The 13736-nt window shown below is 47.1% G+C and overlaps 2 protein-coding genes across 3 annotated transcripts in view; both read right to left on the reverse strand.

The window, feature by feature from the left end:
• GLB1 (galactosidase beta 1) overlaps positions 1-7979 on the reverse strand; it is a 114059-nt gene extending 106080 nt beyond the window's left edge. Inside the window, 1 exon segment of the mRNA XM_033212911.1 lies at positions 7765-7979. Coding sequence (XP_033068802.1) covers positions 7765-7839 — 75 coding nt within the window. The 5' untranslated portion in view covers positions 7840-7979.
• On the reverse strand, positions 563-7874 carry TMPPE (transmembrane protein with metallophosphoesterase domain). 2 transcript variants are annotated; one of them, XM_033212912.1, is made up of 2 exons: positions 7765-7874; positions 563-5041 (listed from the first exon to the last, which is right to left on the reverse strand). In XM_033212912.1, the coding sequence occupies exon 2, from the start codon at positions 4931-4933 to the stop codon at positions 3572-3574; it is 1362 nt and encodes a 453-aa protein (XP_033068803.1). In that variant the 5' UTR covers positions 4934-5041; positions 7765-7874; the 3' UTR covers positions 563-3571. The 2 variants fall into 2 exon arrangements, with proteins under 2 accessions (XP_033068803.1, XP_033068804.1); XM_033212913.1 differs by lacking the exon at positions 7765-7874 and adding an exon at positions 7471-7754.
• Positions 7980-13736: the final 5757 nt, after the last annotated feature.

Consider the following 13736-nt stretch of genomic DNA (forward strand, 5'->3'; position numbering starts at 1 on the left):
GTTGAACTGTTCACTTAAAAATGGTTAAGACCAACAACAACAACTAAAAGAACAAAAAAAATGGTTAAGATAGTCAATTTTTTGCCACAATAAAAAACATAATTGAGATAATCAGGAAAAACTAAACACTAACTCTTCACACAATTAATTGCATTTGAATCCTATACTCACTTGTGACAGATACAGCTACTTAATACTCAGACAGTGGAAAGAACACTCCTTTAAAAAGGTCGAAAATCTGGCTGCTAGCCCCAAATCTCCTAACTAGCTATTAGATGATATTCAAGAATCACTGTTAATTTCATTGGATATGATAATGACATTATAGGTACGCTTTTTGAAAAAGGATTCATACTGAAGTAATTTTGGGGTAACATTATGTTTTCTATGATTTACCTTCATATACTCCAGTCAAAAAATAAAGAGTACAAGTGGGGCAGGGGTAGCCGAGAAAGGATGGCAGAATGGTCCTGTCATCCTTGTGAAAGCTGGGAGATAGGTACATGTACGAAAAGTTTAAAACAAACCAAACAAAATACGACGGGAAAAAAAGCATGGATGAGTATTTGGTAGGAATGGAAGCAGGATTAATTTATCGAGATTTTGTAACAGCATCATATACTACAGATGCTACTGCTAATCTTCAAAAAGCACTACATTTCAATTTGCATCTAACAGACTAAAAATAAAGAAACAAATGAAATTGAAAGAATGATCAAGCTTCCAGTAATGTTTCTCACCACTTCCCCCAGCCACAAACAAACAAAAAAAAGAAGGTCAATGGTTTAAGAATGTTGAACAGAGGGAATAAAGGTGTCATGGAGTCCTGCCCACCAGGGCCAGAATCTGGACAGTGATGGAGAAATTTCTGCTGGAAAAATGTCCGCCGAGTCAGGGAATACAAACCAGATATGAGAGGGTGTTGATGTTGTTTCTCAGATACATAGGATGGACCTGTTTTCTCTCTGCTAATAGAAAGCAATCAGTCAAGCAAGGACTTCAGAGTGGATGAAGGGTATATAAGACCACACAATGATGGCATTCAAGAGAAAGAAAAGAGGTAAGGATGCAAAATTAAATTAAAAAAAAAAAAGGACTTCATGAAAGCTAATTTCATCAAGCCCAGGTCACTGATGAGAAAGATGCAAAATCAAGAAATCAGTGAAATAACACATAACAATGTGAGTTAATGTGAGTCAAACATTACCAGTGGCACCAAACAGTGGGAGTGAAATGGCACCATGTAGCCCACCTGATGAAATCCAAAGCAAGAACTGAAAGGGAGGAAGGATGATTCACAAAATACAGTCGGGTCACAAGAAAAGTGAGTTTGGAAGGACAGGGAAGAGAGAAAAGAATAAGGAAACCACCAGAGTTTCAACTCAAAGATACATTTTAAACTGCATGGGATGGCCCACTGTCAATACTGTGGCTGCCTGGGAACAAAAAGGGTGGTCTCCAGATCCCCCAGAACCACACTGTACACCAGGAGAACAAGGAGGAAAGGAAGAAACCCCCTTTGCCTGCCAGAATGCGCACGAGGGGAGGAAGGCAAACCCCCAGCAGCTGCTGCTTTGACACATCACTGGCCCCAGCAGCAGGCAACTCGTTACCCACTCCCATTCCCCAGGACTGGCTGCTTCATGAATCCTCCGGGCACCGGTGCCCAACAGTTCCTTAGCAAGCTCCACTGGAAAGCTGAAAAATTAACACTGAGTGTTCACTGTGCACACTGTGCCATGTGGAACTCATGCACAAGGCTTGATGGATCCCCCCTGACAAAACAATCTTGAGGTAGATGCGATAATTATCCCCATTTTAGGGTTGATGGAAACCAAGGCTCAGTAAGGGAAAGTCACCCACCCACTGCTGCCCAATGAGTGAGTAGCAGGGTTAGCCTCTCCAGTCAAAGCGAGTTTCTTCACTCTTCACTCCCCATGGGAGGAAGACTATCCATCACAAGCCTAAATCACCCAGCAGGAAACTGGCCCAGCCCTGTCTTCTCAGTGAGGCCTTTTCTAACCCAGGTGCTTATCTCCATCTCAGGATCAAAGGATCTGTTGCTTCCGGCAAAAGGGCCAGACCAACAGGGTCACTCCGGACATCATAATCCCTGCCTGGTTTTTCTATGGGTCTAGAAGCCAGCAGGGATGGCCCTATCATTTCGTGGCCAGAACCCAAGGGCAGCTCTTATAGGGTCAGGCAAGTGGGTTGAAGCCACCTAGCAGGAAGAACAGTCTCTGCATTCCACAGCCAGGCCCAGGGAGAGGAGTCTGCAGGCCCTGCCAGAGGCACACAGCACTGCCACTCCCATGCAGGCCTCGTCTCCCCCACTGAGTGAACCCGGCTGCTCACAAAAAAATCAAACCCAAACGTGGGGTCGGAGGTGGAGGGTTCCGGTTTCCTGACTCTTCTTCAAATGTAAGACATCCTGCACTGAAACTAGCTGACTCCCTTCCAGGTTCCGGTCCATGCCGGTATGGGTAAGTTGAAATCAGCCTCAAGCAAACCACTTAGAAAGAGCACGGGGTCCTAGGCCCTTGTTCGTTCTCTCTGCACTGTGAATTGGTGAACTGCATTTGAATCCTGCGCTCACCTGCAACAGACCACCTGCAACAGACGCAGCTACTTAATCACCACATGGTGGAAAAGCACCACTTTTACTGGGAGGTAAAAGACCTGGTTTCTAGCCCCAAATCTCCTACACATCTTGTCATATTGCCTGTGCCTTCTCTCTCTTTGCCTTGGTTTCCTCATCTCCAAATAGGGAAAAGCAGCCTGTCCCCAATTAGCTCCCCAAAGGGTTGTATAAAATGAGGCAAGGGAGGCAAAGCTCTCCGAATTCCTAAGCAGCCACGTTCTCACCATCACTGACCACAGCGCCCACCGTTCTTCTCCCCCGACCTTGCCCCCAAAGGCCCAGGAGCACAGACAGTTAAATAGCATCCCTCAAGGCCTGGAACAGGAGGAGCTTTGCATTCCAGTAGATTTTGCTGATGCTCTCAATAGAAGTGATCCTGATAGAAGCAGAGGAAAAGAAAATATTCTTCTCTAGCAGCCAGAGGGCCCTTCCATCTTGCCTGTTCTCCCAAATTACCTGGCAACACTGCCCCTTCCCCAGAACGGCTCTGGATCAATGATTCTGGAAACCAATTAAGTCCTAAAGACAGTTTTAAAACACCAAGAGAAAGATGCTCCTGCTCCTCCTCGGCCCCACCTTCTAGAGGTATTCCTTTCTAGCAACCCCAAGGGGAGGTTCATCCCTTGGAGCTCTGCAGGAGAAGGTCCCCACTCCACACCACCTGGAAAATAGAGGGGAGTGCTCATATATGTGACCTTAGTGATCTCACAAGTGCATCAAAAAAAGCAACCGGCCAAGGAAACGGTTAAACCAGCCTGAACATGCCAGGCAGCCCCACCAGGAGTCACTGTTTGAATCAGGCTTGTGACCAAGGGTGTGTAGGCAAGGCTGGGTGGGCAAGGCTGGAGGGGAAAAGCAGGCAAACCACTCTGAAGCAGGACGGAGGATCGAGGGCAAGGGCAGGGCAGAGGTGCACAGGGCAGGGCCGGTTCAGGGAGACCGCCGCAGGATGAGCTCTGTGATCTCCGCCCTGCTACCCAACCTCATGGGTATCCCGTAGTAGGCTGTGCCCGGGCTGACATACACGAATGTAGCCTGGGCCACTTGGTAGAGACCAGCAAAGAAGGGATTCAGGAGATAGGCTGCTACGTTCAAGGGGAAGATCTGCCCAGCATGTGTGTGCCCAGAAAGGATCAGGTTAATATCTGGCCGAGCCTGGAGAGCTCGCTTGGCAGCCAGGGGCTGGTGAGCTAGCAAGATGATTGTGTGGTCTGGGCTGCAGCCCTCCAGGGCCTTGTCAAGATCCATGCCATGGCCAGAGTAGTGCAGGATGTCTGCTTCAATATCGTCCACCCCAGCCAAGCAGATCCAGTCCTCGTCCTCACTCCCACCGCCACTGCCACCACCACCACGTTGGGCCCGTGTGGCGGAAATCTTCACGTTCTCATTATGAAGAGGCTGGACATGCAGGGATTCCAGAAGTGCAAACCAGTTGCTGACATCTGACGTGTAGTACTCATGATTGCCTGTGACGAAGTAGGCACCGAGACGTGAATGAAGCTGGCCCAGAGGAGCGACAGCCGTCCGCAGGACCGAGGCTTCCGAGTCAGAGAGGTCACCCACGATCACTGTGACATCTGGTTCCAGGACATTCACCATCCTCACAAACATCTCCATCTTGGTCCTGCCCACTGTGGGGCCCAAGTGAATGTCTGAGAGGAGCACGATCTTGAGGTTGTTCATTGAGGCAGGCAGCTGATGGATGGGCACCTCCACAGTTTTCACAGCCGGGGGCTGTGCAGCATTCAGAATCCCGGCCACGCTGAGCACAGCAGTCACTCCCACTGCCAGGGCAGGCCTGAGCACCAGCTTCCTTGTCTTGTCAAGGCTGCCCACGACCCTACCACTGCGCCAGGCCAAGAGCTGGTAGGCCTGCTCCATGCCGCTGAGGATGCAGAGGAAGAAGAGCATGATGATGTAAGCACCCAGGCAGGAGTAGGCTGCCAAGGAAAAGAGATACGGCTCCTCGGCCACTAAAAAGAACATGGTGAAGAAACTGGAATGGGCCAGGGCCAGAAATGCCAGAACCACCACCTTCCAAAGCTGAAAACAGGTTGACTCCGCAGCTGGGGAGTGGCAGAGGTTGCTAACTGTGCTGCGCCAAATGTAGAGGGAGCCAATGAGCAAGAGCGAGTTGACAAACAGGGCTAGCTGCAAGCGAAGCAGCCAACGCCAGGCCCTGAGCTCAAGGCTGTCTGCCAGATATGAGCGGGAGGCGATCATGGACACGAAGACAGTGATGGCAGCCAGGGTGGCCTTCGCGCCTAGGGACAGCTGCCTGAAGATGGCCATTTTCTCTGCTCCTAGGAGACTCCCCAACCAGTTCTGTGCTGGTGGACTCTGGAAATGAGTTCCTTAGAAAGGACAGTGGCCAAGGAGAGGTTTCCAGGTCAACTCCGCCTGCAACCAGGAACCAGCATCAGCTTTGTGGGATATTAGAGCATCCTTGTACCCATTCAAAACTCAAAGGCCACTTACATCTGCCCAACCCACCTTGAATCCAAGCCACTCAAATACCAGTGAGTTGCTAGCTATACTTTATTATCCAAAAAGAAACTCACAGCATTGTGACATGATGGGCAGTTTTCATTTTCTTACCACATTTTCTATGTTTAAAGTTTCTCTAAGTGAGCATGCACTTGTTTTACAAAAATGTTCCAAATCAGCAGTATTCAAAGTGCGGTCTGGAGAGAGCCCTTCAGGGGTCCAATTAGTCAAAACTATTTTTATTATAATTCCAAGCCATTACTGCCTTTTCCATTCTCACTCAGTCCTGAGGGTGGAATTTTCCAGAGGCTATGTGACATGTGATATGGCAACAGATTTCATGCAGAAATAAACATGAAAATTTGACTGTCTTCTATTAAGAGACATTGAAAGAGATTTGCAGAAATGTAAAACAGTGCAACTCTTCACCCTAAAATCTGAGAAATATTATTGTTTTTCAAATATATATATTGTTTATTAATGTGTAATGATGTATTATTTCTTAACAAATCGTGTAAAATATTCTCTAGGGCTGGGCACAGTGGCTCACGCCTATAATCCCAGCACTTTGGGAGGCCGACGCAGACAGATTACCTGAGGTCAGGAGTTCAAGACCAGCCTGGCCAACATGGTAAAACCCCGTTTCTACTAAGAATTCAAAAATTAGCCAGGTGTGGTGGCAGGCACATGTAATCCCAGCTACTCGGGAGGCTGAGGCAGGAGAATCACTTGAACCTGGGAGGTGGAAGTTGCAGTGAGCCAAGATCATGCCACTGCACTCCAGCCTGGGCGAAAGAGTGAGGCTCTGTCTCAAAATAAATAAATAAATAAATGAAAAATAAAAAATAAAAAAAGGAAGAAAATATTCTCTTAATTTCTAGGACAACTAAAATTTAGTTAAAATTTGAGAACCGCTGGGTCACGAGGTCAGGAGATCAAGACTATCCTGGCTAACGCAGTGAAACCCTGTCTCTACTAAAAATACAAAAAAAAAAAAAAAATAGTTGGGTGTGGTGGCGGGCGCCTGTAGTCCCAGCTACTTGGGAGGCTGAGACAGGAGAATGGCTTGGACCCTAAAGAAAGTAAACAAGGAGATAATGAAAAGCTAGACTGCTAGTATCTTTCTTCAGCTGTGGGCACAGGAGCCCAAGAGGGACACCTAGGCACCTGACATGAGAATTCCTGGGGTGATGCCAGCCTCCCTGTGTGGGCCTCAGGTATGGTAGCCACAAAGCATCCACCCTGACCCAATGATGCTGCACTAGACTGACGAGCTTACATCAGACAGACTGACCCTGTCCACCTGCTCCTGGTTCATATAATCCTTCTCTTTCTCTCTACCTCCACTCCCAGATACTGGTTAAAATCTGCCTTTCCCCCAGCCCCTTACCCTGCCACTGTTCTCCTGAACTGTGCCCCAGTTCCACCTTCCCCAGTGGTTCTCACAGCTGGCTAGCTCTGACTCCTAAGGTCCTACGGGCCTTCTGGACAAGAACTCTGTCTACATACTGGGGTTAGGGGAACCACAGACGGGGTGAAGAGGGAAAAGTAAATAATCTGTGCTGACTTTTTCCCAAAATGAAAACATTTTCAGCAGCTGTTTTCCAAATACTTCAGATGTTCAATCTTGGTTTTAGATAAATGTACCACTTTTCTCTGCACTAGGCGCGTTATTGAAAGCCCTATTAAAGGGTGTAACTTACAAGTCAACGGTGTCAAATGCCACCAGCTCTTACTTAAAGCGTGCTGCAGGCTCAGCCCACCTACACCCTGAGGGAACCAAAGTTGGTTCGCGGAACGTGCAGAGTAGCAGCTTGCAACTATCCACTCTCCTTTCCGCAGGTGTGATGCAAACCTCCCCAGACAGCGCTTAGGAACCCCCTAAACCCGTCGCCTCAGCTCGGACGAAGCGAGTGAAGCTGCCCTTCCTCTCCCACCAAACGTGCACGCCCCGCACCTCACCTATTCGCCTCGCCATACTTCCCCCCATCAATGCTGGGATCCCCCGGCAGCCTGCCTATTCCCCTACGCAACCTGGACCCCCAAACGCCGAAGGAAAAGGGTCCCACAAATACAAAGAAACATCGGAGCCAAAGGGCAGGCGACGGGGAGTGGTGAGAAGGGAACAAGATGCACGAAGAGGGAAAACACCCAGAGAGAAAATAACCCAGTGCTCCCACAGCAGGGGCCTCTCCTGACCCCATTTTTCTCCTTCCGGAGCGCTCCGCAGAGCACGAACTGGGAAAGCGAGGGCGCCCCAAACCAGAACCGGAGGCACCCTCTAACCCGCGCAACTTGGAAGCCCCTCCCGGAAAGCCAACTTAGGAAATCTTTAGGCGCACCTCGTCTCACCACCTCGTTACAGATAGGGAAGTGGGTCCAAGTGCAGAGGGCAGCCGGAGCGGAACGCCCAAGCGACCGAGCTGCCTGGAAGGACGCGCGCCCCCCCCCCGGCCCGCCCCCGACGGGAAGGCCGGTCCACTGCCTGCGTTCCGCCGGCCGCCTGCCTGCTGGGGGGCACTTAGCGGCTCAGGCTCTCCGCCCTGCGGGACCCCGGGTGGCTGCGGCCCGAGCCCGGTTCCCCGCCAGCCTGTCCCCTAGCAATGCCTCCCGGTACTCGAGTCCCGCAGACTTACCCGCAAGCCGCGCGTAGGGCCCAGAAGCAGCAGAGCCAGCAGCAGAGGGAGGATGCGAACCAGGAACCGCGGCATGGCCACCAGCCTCCCGGCTCTGCAGTCGGCGCCCAGGCCGGCCGCTCCGCGTCACTTGACTAAGGACCCGCGGCCTGGCACCGCCCCTCGTCGGCCCAGCAGCCAGCCCTCGCGCCTGCTCAGCCCCGCGCTCCGCCCCGCTGTGGCCGAGCCGGGCGGGTGGGGGCGTTTAGGAGGCTGCGCGCGGCCGCGTGACTCCAGGATAGTACTATCTGGGTTTTGCAGGCGTCTTCCCTGGGAGGGGACCCTTTGCAACGGCAATCGGGAGGCCCTGCTTTCAGCAGCTTGATAACGCGCCTCGGAGACTGGACATTAATCATGGTCTCTCTGTTTTCTGGCTTCCTTGAGAGAGCAAAAGAGGGAAATTGTTAATTACTAAACTTAAACGCCCTAGAGCGAATCCGCGTATCATATACGGGCTCTTTGAATAATTCGAAACTAGGGGTTAGCAAAATGTGGTCGGTCCCTGGAGCCAAAGTATCAACTCAGCTGGAACTTGTTAGAATGAAAATTCTGCTCACGCCTGTAATCCCAGCACTTGAGAGGTCAAGGCGGTCGGATCGCCTGAGGTCAGGAGTTTCAGACCAGCCTGACCAATATGATGAAACCCCGTCTGTACTAAAAATACAAAAATTAACCGGGCGTGGTGGCATGCGCCTGTAATCCCATCTACTGGGGAGGCTGAGACAGGAGAATCCCTTGAACCCAGGAGGCGGAGGTTGTGGTGAGCCGAGGTGAACCATTGTGCTCCAGCCTGGGCAACAAGAGCAAAATTACGTCTCAAAAAAAAGTTAAAAACATAATAATAATAATCTTAGTTTGTGCCTTGGTGTTCCAAAAAGTCTTTTACATTGTATAACAAAGTAGCCAAAAATTCTGTTTGTTTACTCCTTTCTCCTTTCCTACTGGACATTTCCTTGAGAGATTGAGAAAGTATCAGTCACTGGCTTTTCTTTCTCAGGTTTTTGTTTTTTGGTTTGGGGGTTGTTTTTTTTTTGTTTGTTTTGATTTTGTTTTTTGGGGACAGGTTCTCACTCTGTCTCCCAGGCTGGAGTGCAGTGGCGCGAACACGGCTTACTGCAGCTTTGGCCTCCTGGGCTCAAGCAATTCTCCCGTCTCAGCCTATCAAGTGGCTGGAACTACAGGCGCGCACCACCACACCCGGCTAATTTTTGTATTTTTTATAGAGGCAGGGTCTCACCACGTTACCCAGGCAGGTCTTGAAGTTCTGGGATCAAGCAATCTGCCTGCCTGCACCTCCAAAAATGCTGGAATTACAGACATGAGCCTCCGTGCCTTGGCTTCTTTTCGTGCCTGGAGTACCAATTCCGTGTGTTTGCACTGTGAAGTCCTTTCCAAGCTCTGCAATTCTAGTTCAATATTAAAGAACAAGGGCTCTGGAGGCAGTACACTTGAGTTAGAATTCCATCTCTGCCACTTACGATCTGTGTGACTGTGGGCAAATTAACCTCTCTGAGCTTAGTTTCTTTGTTGGTAAAACAGGGATAATAATATCAAATTCACTGGATAATTGGGGAAATTACCAGAGATGATGACGATAAGAAGCTTGGCATATACAGGATGTTAGTGGGACAGTTGCTGAAATCAGAATTAGACTTGTAGGCTAGATTAGTACCATGTATCAGTGTTCATTTCCTTTTTTGGGGGTGGGAGGACAGACCACTCTGTCACCCAGTCTGGAGTGCAGTCACACAGTCTCGGCTCACTACAACCTCTGCCTCCCAGGTTCAAGTGATTCTTCCGCCTCAGCCTCCCAAGTAGCTGGGATTACAGGAACCCACCATTAGGCCCGGCTAATCTTTGTATTTTTAGTAGAGATGGGGTTTCACCATGTTGGCCAGGCTGGTCTCGAACTCCTGACCTCAAGTGATTTGCCCACCTCGGCCTCCCAAAGTGCTGGGATTACAGGCATGAGCCACTGTGCCCGGCCACATCAATGTTAACTTTCTGATTTTGATAATGGTACACAGTCTAAATATGAAATAATAGTTTTGTATTCGTGTATTGATTTGGGTAATGGTAATTTTGGTAATGGTTATATAAAAGAACATCCTTGTTTTTAGGAAACAAAAGGGCATCATCTTTGCAACTGATTCTCAAACAGTTCACACACACACACAAAAAATGTAGAGAGAGAGAGAAATGGTATTCCAGGCATGAAAATAACCTGAGAAAGAAAAGCAAATGTGGTAAAATGTTAACATTTGGAAAATCAGTGAAGGAGTTCTTTTTACTCTGTTTTTCAACTTTTTGTTTCCAAGCCTGAAATTATTGCAAATGAAGTTTAAAAACAAAACAAAACAAAAATCCTTACCACAAGGCAGATTCAACTTTTTCTATCTTCTTTCCTACTCTGTACACTCAAGGTTATCATATGCAATGGGTATTTTTCACTAAATTGAGGTCAAAAGGGTTTAGAGCAGGAGTTGGCAAACTAAGGGCAGAGGATCAAATCTGGCCTGTTGCCTGTTTTTTTTTTTTTTAATTATTTTTTATTAAGAATCTGCACAATTTGCTGCCAGTTTTTCTATGGCCTGCCAGTTAAAAATGGTTTTTACATTTTTAAATGAATAAAAAAAATCAAAAGAATAATATTTTATGACATTTGAAAATGATGTAAGTTTCCTATGTCAGTGTCCATAAATAAAGTTTTGTGGGGTTGGTTTTTGTTTTTATGTTTTCTGTGTTTTTGAGACATAGTCTTGCTCTGTCACCTAGGCTGGAGTGCAGTGGTACATTCATAGCTCACAGCAGTCTCGAACTCCTGGGTTCAAGCAGTCCTCCCATGTCGGCCTCCTGAGTAGCTGAGTAGCTGGGACTACAGGCGAGTGTCACCATGCCTGAATAATTTTTTTTTTCCTAAAGATGAGATCTTGCCTTGTTGCCAGGGTTGGTCTTGAACTCCTGGCCTCAAGCAATCTGCCCACTTTGGCTCCCAAAGTGCCAAGATTACACATAAATTGTTTTTTCAGAACACAGCCACCTACAATCCTCTGCATATTGTATATGGCTGCTTTCACGCTACAATGGCAGAATGGAGTCATTGCAACACAGATCTTAGGACGTACAAAACTGAATATATTTATGTTCTAGCCTTTTACAGTATAAGCTTGCCAAAGGAATATAGATTGTAGTTTGTTTCTGAGATTTTTAATATTTGACTATGTATTGTAGTTGAAATAGCAATAGTAATAATAGCCATTGTTGTGCTGAATGCGTTATCAATATGTGTCACTATTGCTCCCAATCTGAGCTACATGCTATTATCCGCATTTCACAGATGAGAAAGCTGAGACCCAGAGGAGTTAAATGACTTGCCAGTAGCCACAGAGTTGAGAAGTAGTGGAGTCTCTAAAGTTACATTGCCTGATGTTAGGGCCCGAGTTATTTTCACAAGGCTATGCTTTTGCCCATAGTGTACTGTTTGGTTCCCATTTAAATGCACAGAGTGTGCTGGATGCAAAGCCCCTGCATACTAGAGAATATGAAGGGACCATGAGAAGGCTGTCACCCTGCAGGAACTCATCTGTAAATGTGGTACATGCTCTAATATAGACTAGTACTTCTCAAAGTCTGATCCCCAGACCAGTGCTGTGTAATAAGTACAGAAATTCAGCCTAGGCACTTAGAAACTTGGAGCAATTTAAGAAAGTAAGTCTATCTGTTGAATCTAATAATGAACAAAATTATTATACATCTATTTTTATTTCATTGTTCGAGTTTTTTTTTTTTTTTTTTTTTAGACAGAGTTTCGCTTTTGTTGCCCAAGCTGGACTGCAATGGCACGATCTCGGCTCACTGCAACCTCCGCCTCTTAGGTTCAAGCGATTTTCCTGCCTCAGCCTACTGAGTAGCTGGGATTACAGGCGTGTGCCACCACGCTCGGCTAATTTTATATTTTTAGTAGAGATGGGGTTTCTCCATGTTAGTCAGGCTGGTCTCAAACTCCCAACCTCAGGTGATCTGCCTGCCTCGGCCTCCCAAAGTGCTGGGATTAGAGGCGTGAGCCACCGCGCCTGGCCTCTAGTAGTTTTTGTTTGCTTGTTTGTTTTTGAGACAGAGTTTCACTTTGTTGCCCAGACTGGAGCACAGTGACATGATCTTGGCTCACTGCAACCTCCACCTCCTGGGTTCACGCAATTAAACCTCAGCCTCCTGAGTAGCTGGGACTACAGGTGCACACCACCATGGCAGGCTGATTTGTTCATATTTTAATAGAGATGGGGTTTCACCATGTTGCCCAAGCTGGTCTTGAGCTCCTGATCTCAGGCAATCCACCCCCGTCAGCCTTCGAAAGTGCTAGGACTACAGGCATGAACCAGCTCACCCGGCCTGTTTTTCTAATAATTTATTTTTATTGAATTTTTTAGAAAGGATCAATCCTTGATAGACAGGAAAGAGCACTAATAATTTAGAAAACAAAAACAAAAACAAAAAAACAAGGTCGGGCGCGGTGGCTCATGCCTGTAATCCCAGCACTTTGGGAGGCTGAGGCAGGTGGATCGTGAGGTCAGGAGATCGAGACCATCTTGACTAACATGGTGAAACCCGTCTCTACTAAAAATACAAAAAATTAGCCGGGCGTGGTGGCGGGCGCCTGTAGTCCTAGCTACTTGGAAGGCTGAGGCAGGAGAATGGCGTGAACCCAGGAGGCGGAGGTTGCAGTGAGCTGAGATGGCGCCACTGCACTCCAGCCTGGGCGACAGAGCGTGACTCCATCTCAAAAAAAAAAAAAAAAAAAAAAACAGAACTGATCCTTTACCAAAGATAGTTTGAGAAGCACAGAGGCCTCGTCAGTAGCATAAGAACAATGAGAGGGAGAAAAACGTGTGGCCCCAAAACATAGGAAAACTTTGTTTTTCTGTCGTAACAGGGCTCTACACACAAGTTAAGAATCAAACTCAATTTCTTTGATCTATTTTCCCTTATAGAGTTTTCCTACTCAGCAAATTTTCATTTCCAGGGTCAACTCTGACCTGCATTTCAGTAAAAAATGTTATCTAACCTCCCTCCCTCCCTCCCTTCCTTCCCTCCCTCTCTTTCTCTTTTCTTTTCCTTTCTTTTCTCTCTCTCTTTCTTTCTTCCTTTTTCTTTCTTTCTTTCTCTTTCTTTTTTTCTCTCTCTCTCTTTTTCTTTCTTTCTTCCTTTTTTCTCTTTCTCTCTCTTCTCTCTCCCTGTCTTTCTTTCTTTTTTCTTTCTTTCTCTCTCTCTTTGCTCTTTCTCTCTCTCTCTTCCCCCCACCCCTTTCTTTTTTTCTTTCTTGTCTCACTCTGTTGCCCAGGCTGGAGTGCAGTGGCATGATCATGGCTCACTGCAGCCTTGACCTCCTGGGCTCAGGTGATTCTCCCACCTCAGCCTCCTGATTAGTTGAGACTACAGGCACAGGCCACCATGTCTGACAAATTTTTCTTTTTTTTTTTTTTTGTAGAGATGGGGTTGCCCCATATCATCCAGGTTGGTCTTAAACTCCTGGGCTAAAGCAATCTGCCCACTTCAGCCTCTCAAAGTGTCGAGATTACAGGTGAGAGTCATGGCACCTGGCCTAATTTTATATTTCTAATATTTTTTAAATGCCATTAAAGTGATTATAATTTGGAGCAGGTTTTAAAAGAGTATTAAATTACACACATTAAAGGCAAGAAAAATAAACAAGATCTCCATTAGAAAGACATGGCAAATAAATGTGATACGTTGTCCTAGACTGGATCTTAGACCAGGAAAAAAAAATCGGTAAGAATATTATTGGGAAAATTAACAAAAGTTGAATATAGACTATGGATGAGAAAATAATATTGTGTCAATATTAAATTTTCTATTTTTGATAAGTGATATTGTGGCCGTGTTCTTTGGAAATACATGCAGAATTATGTAGGAGT

Source organism: Trachypithecus francoisi, unplaced genomic scaffold (genome assembly GCF_009764315.1).
Source record: "Trachypithecus francoisi isolate TF-2019V2 unplaced genomic scaffold, Tfra_2.0 Lachesis_group0, whole genome shotgun sequence".
Lineage (NCBI taxonomy): Eukaryota > Metazoa > Chordata > Mammalia > Primates > Cercopithecidae > Trachypithecus > Trachypithecus francoisi.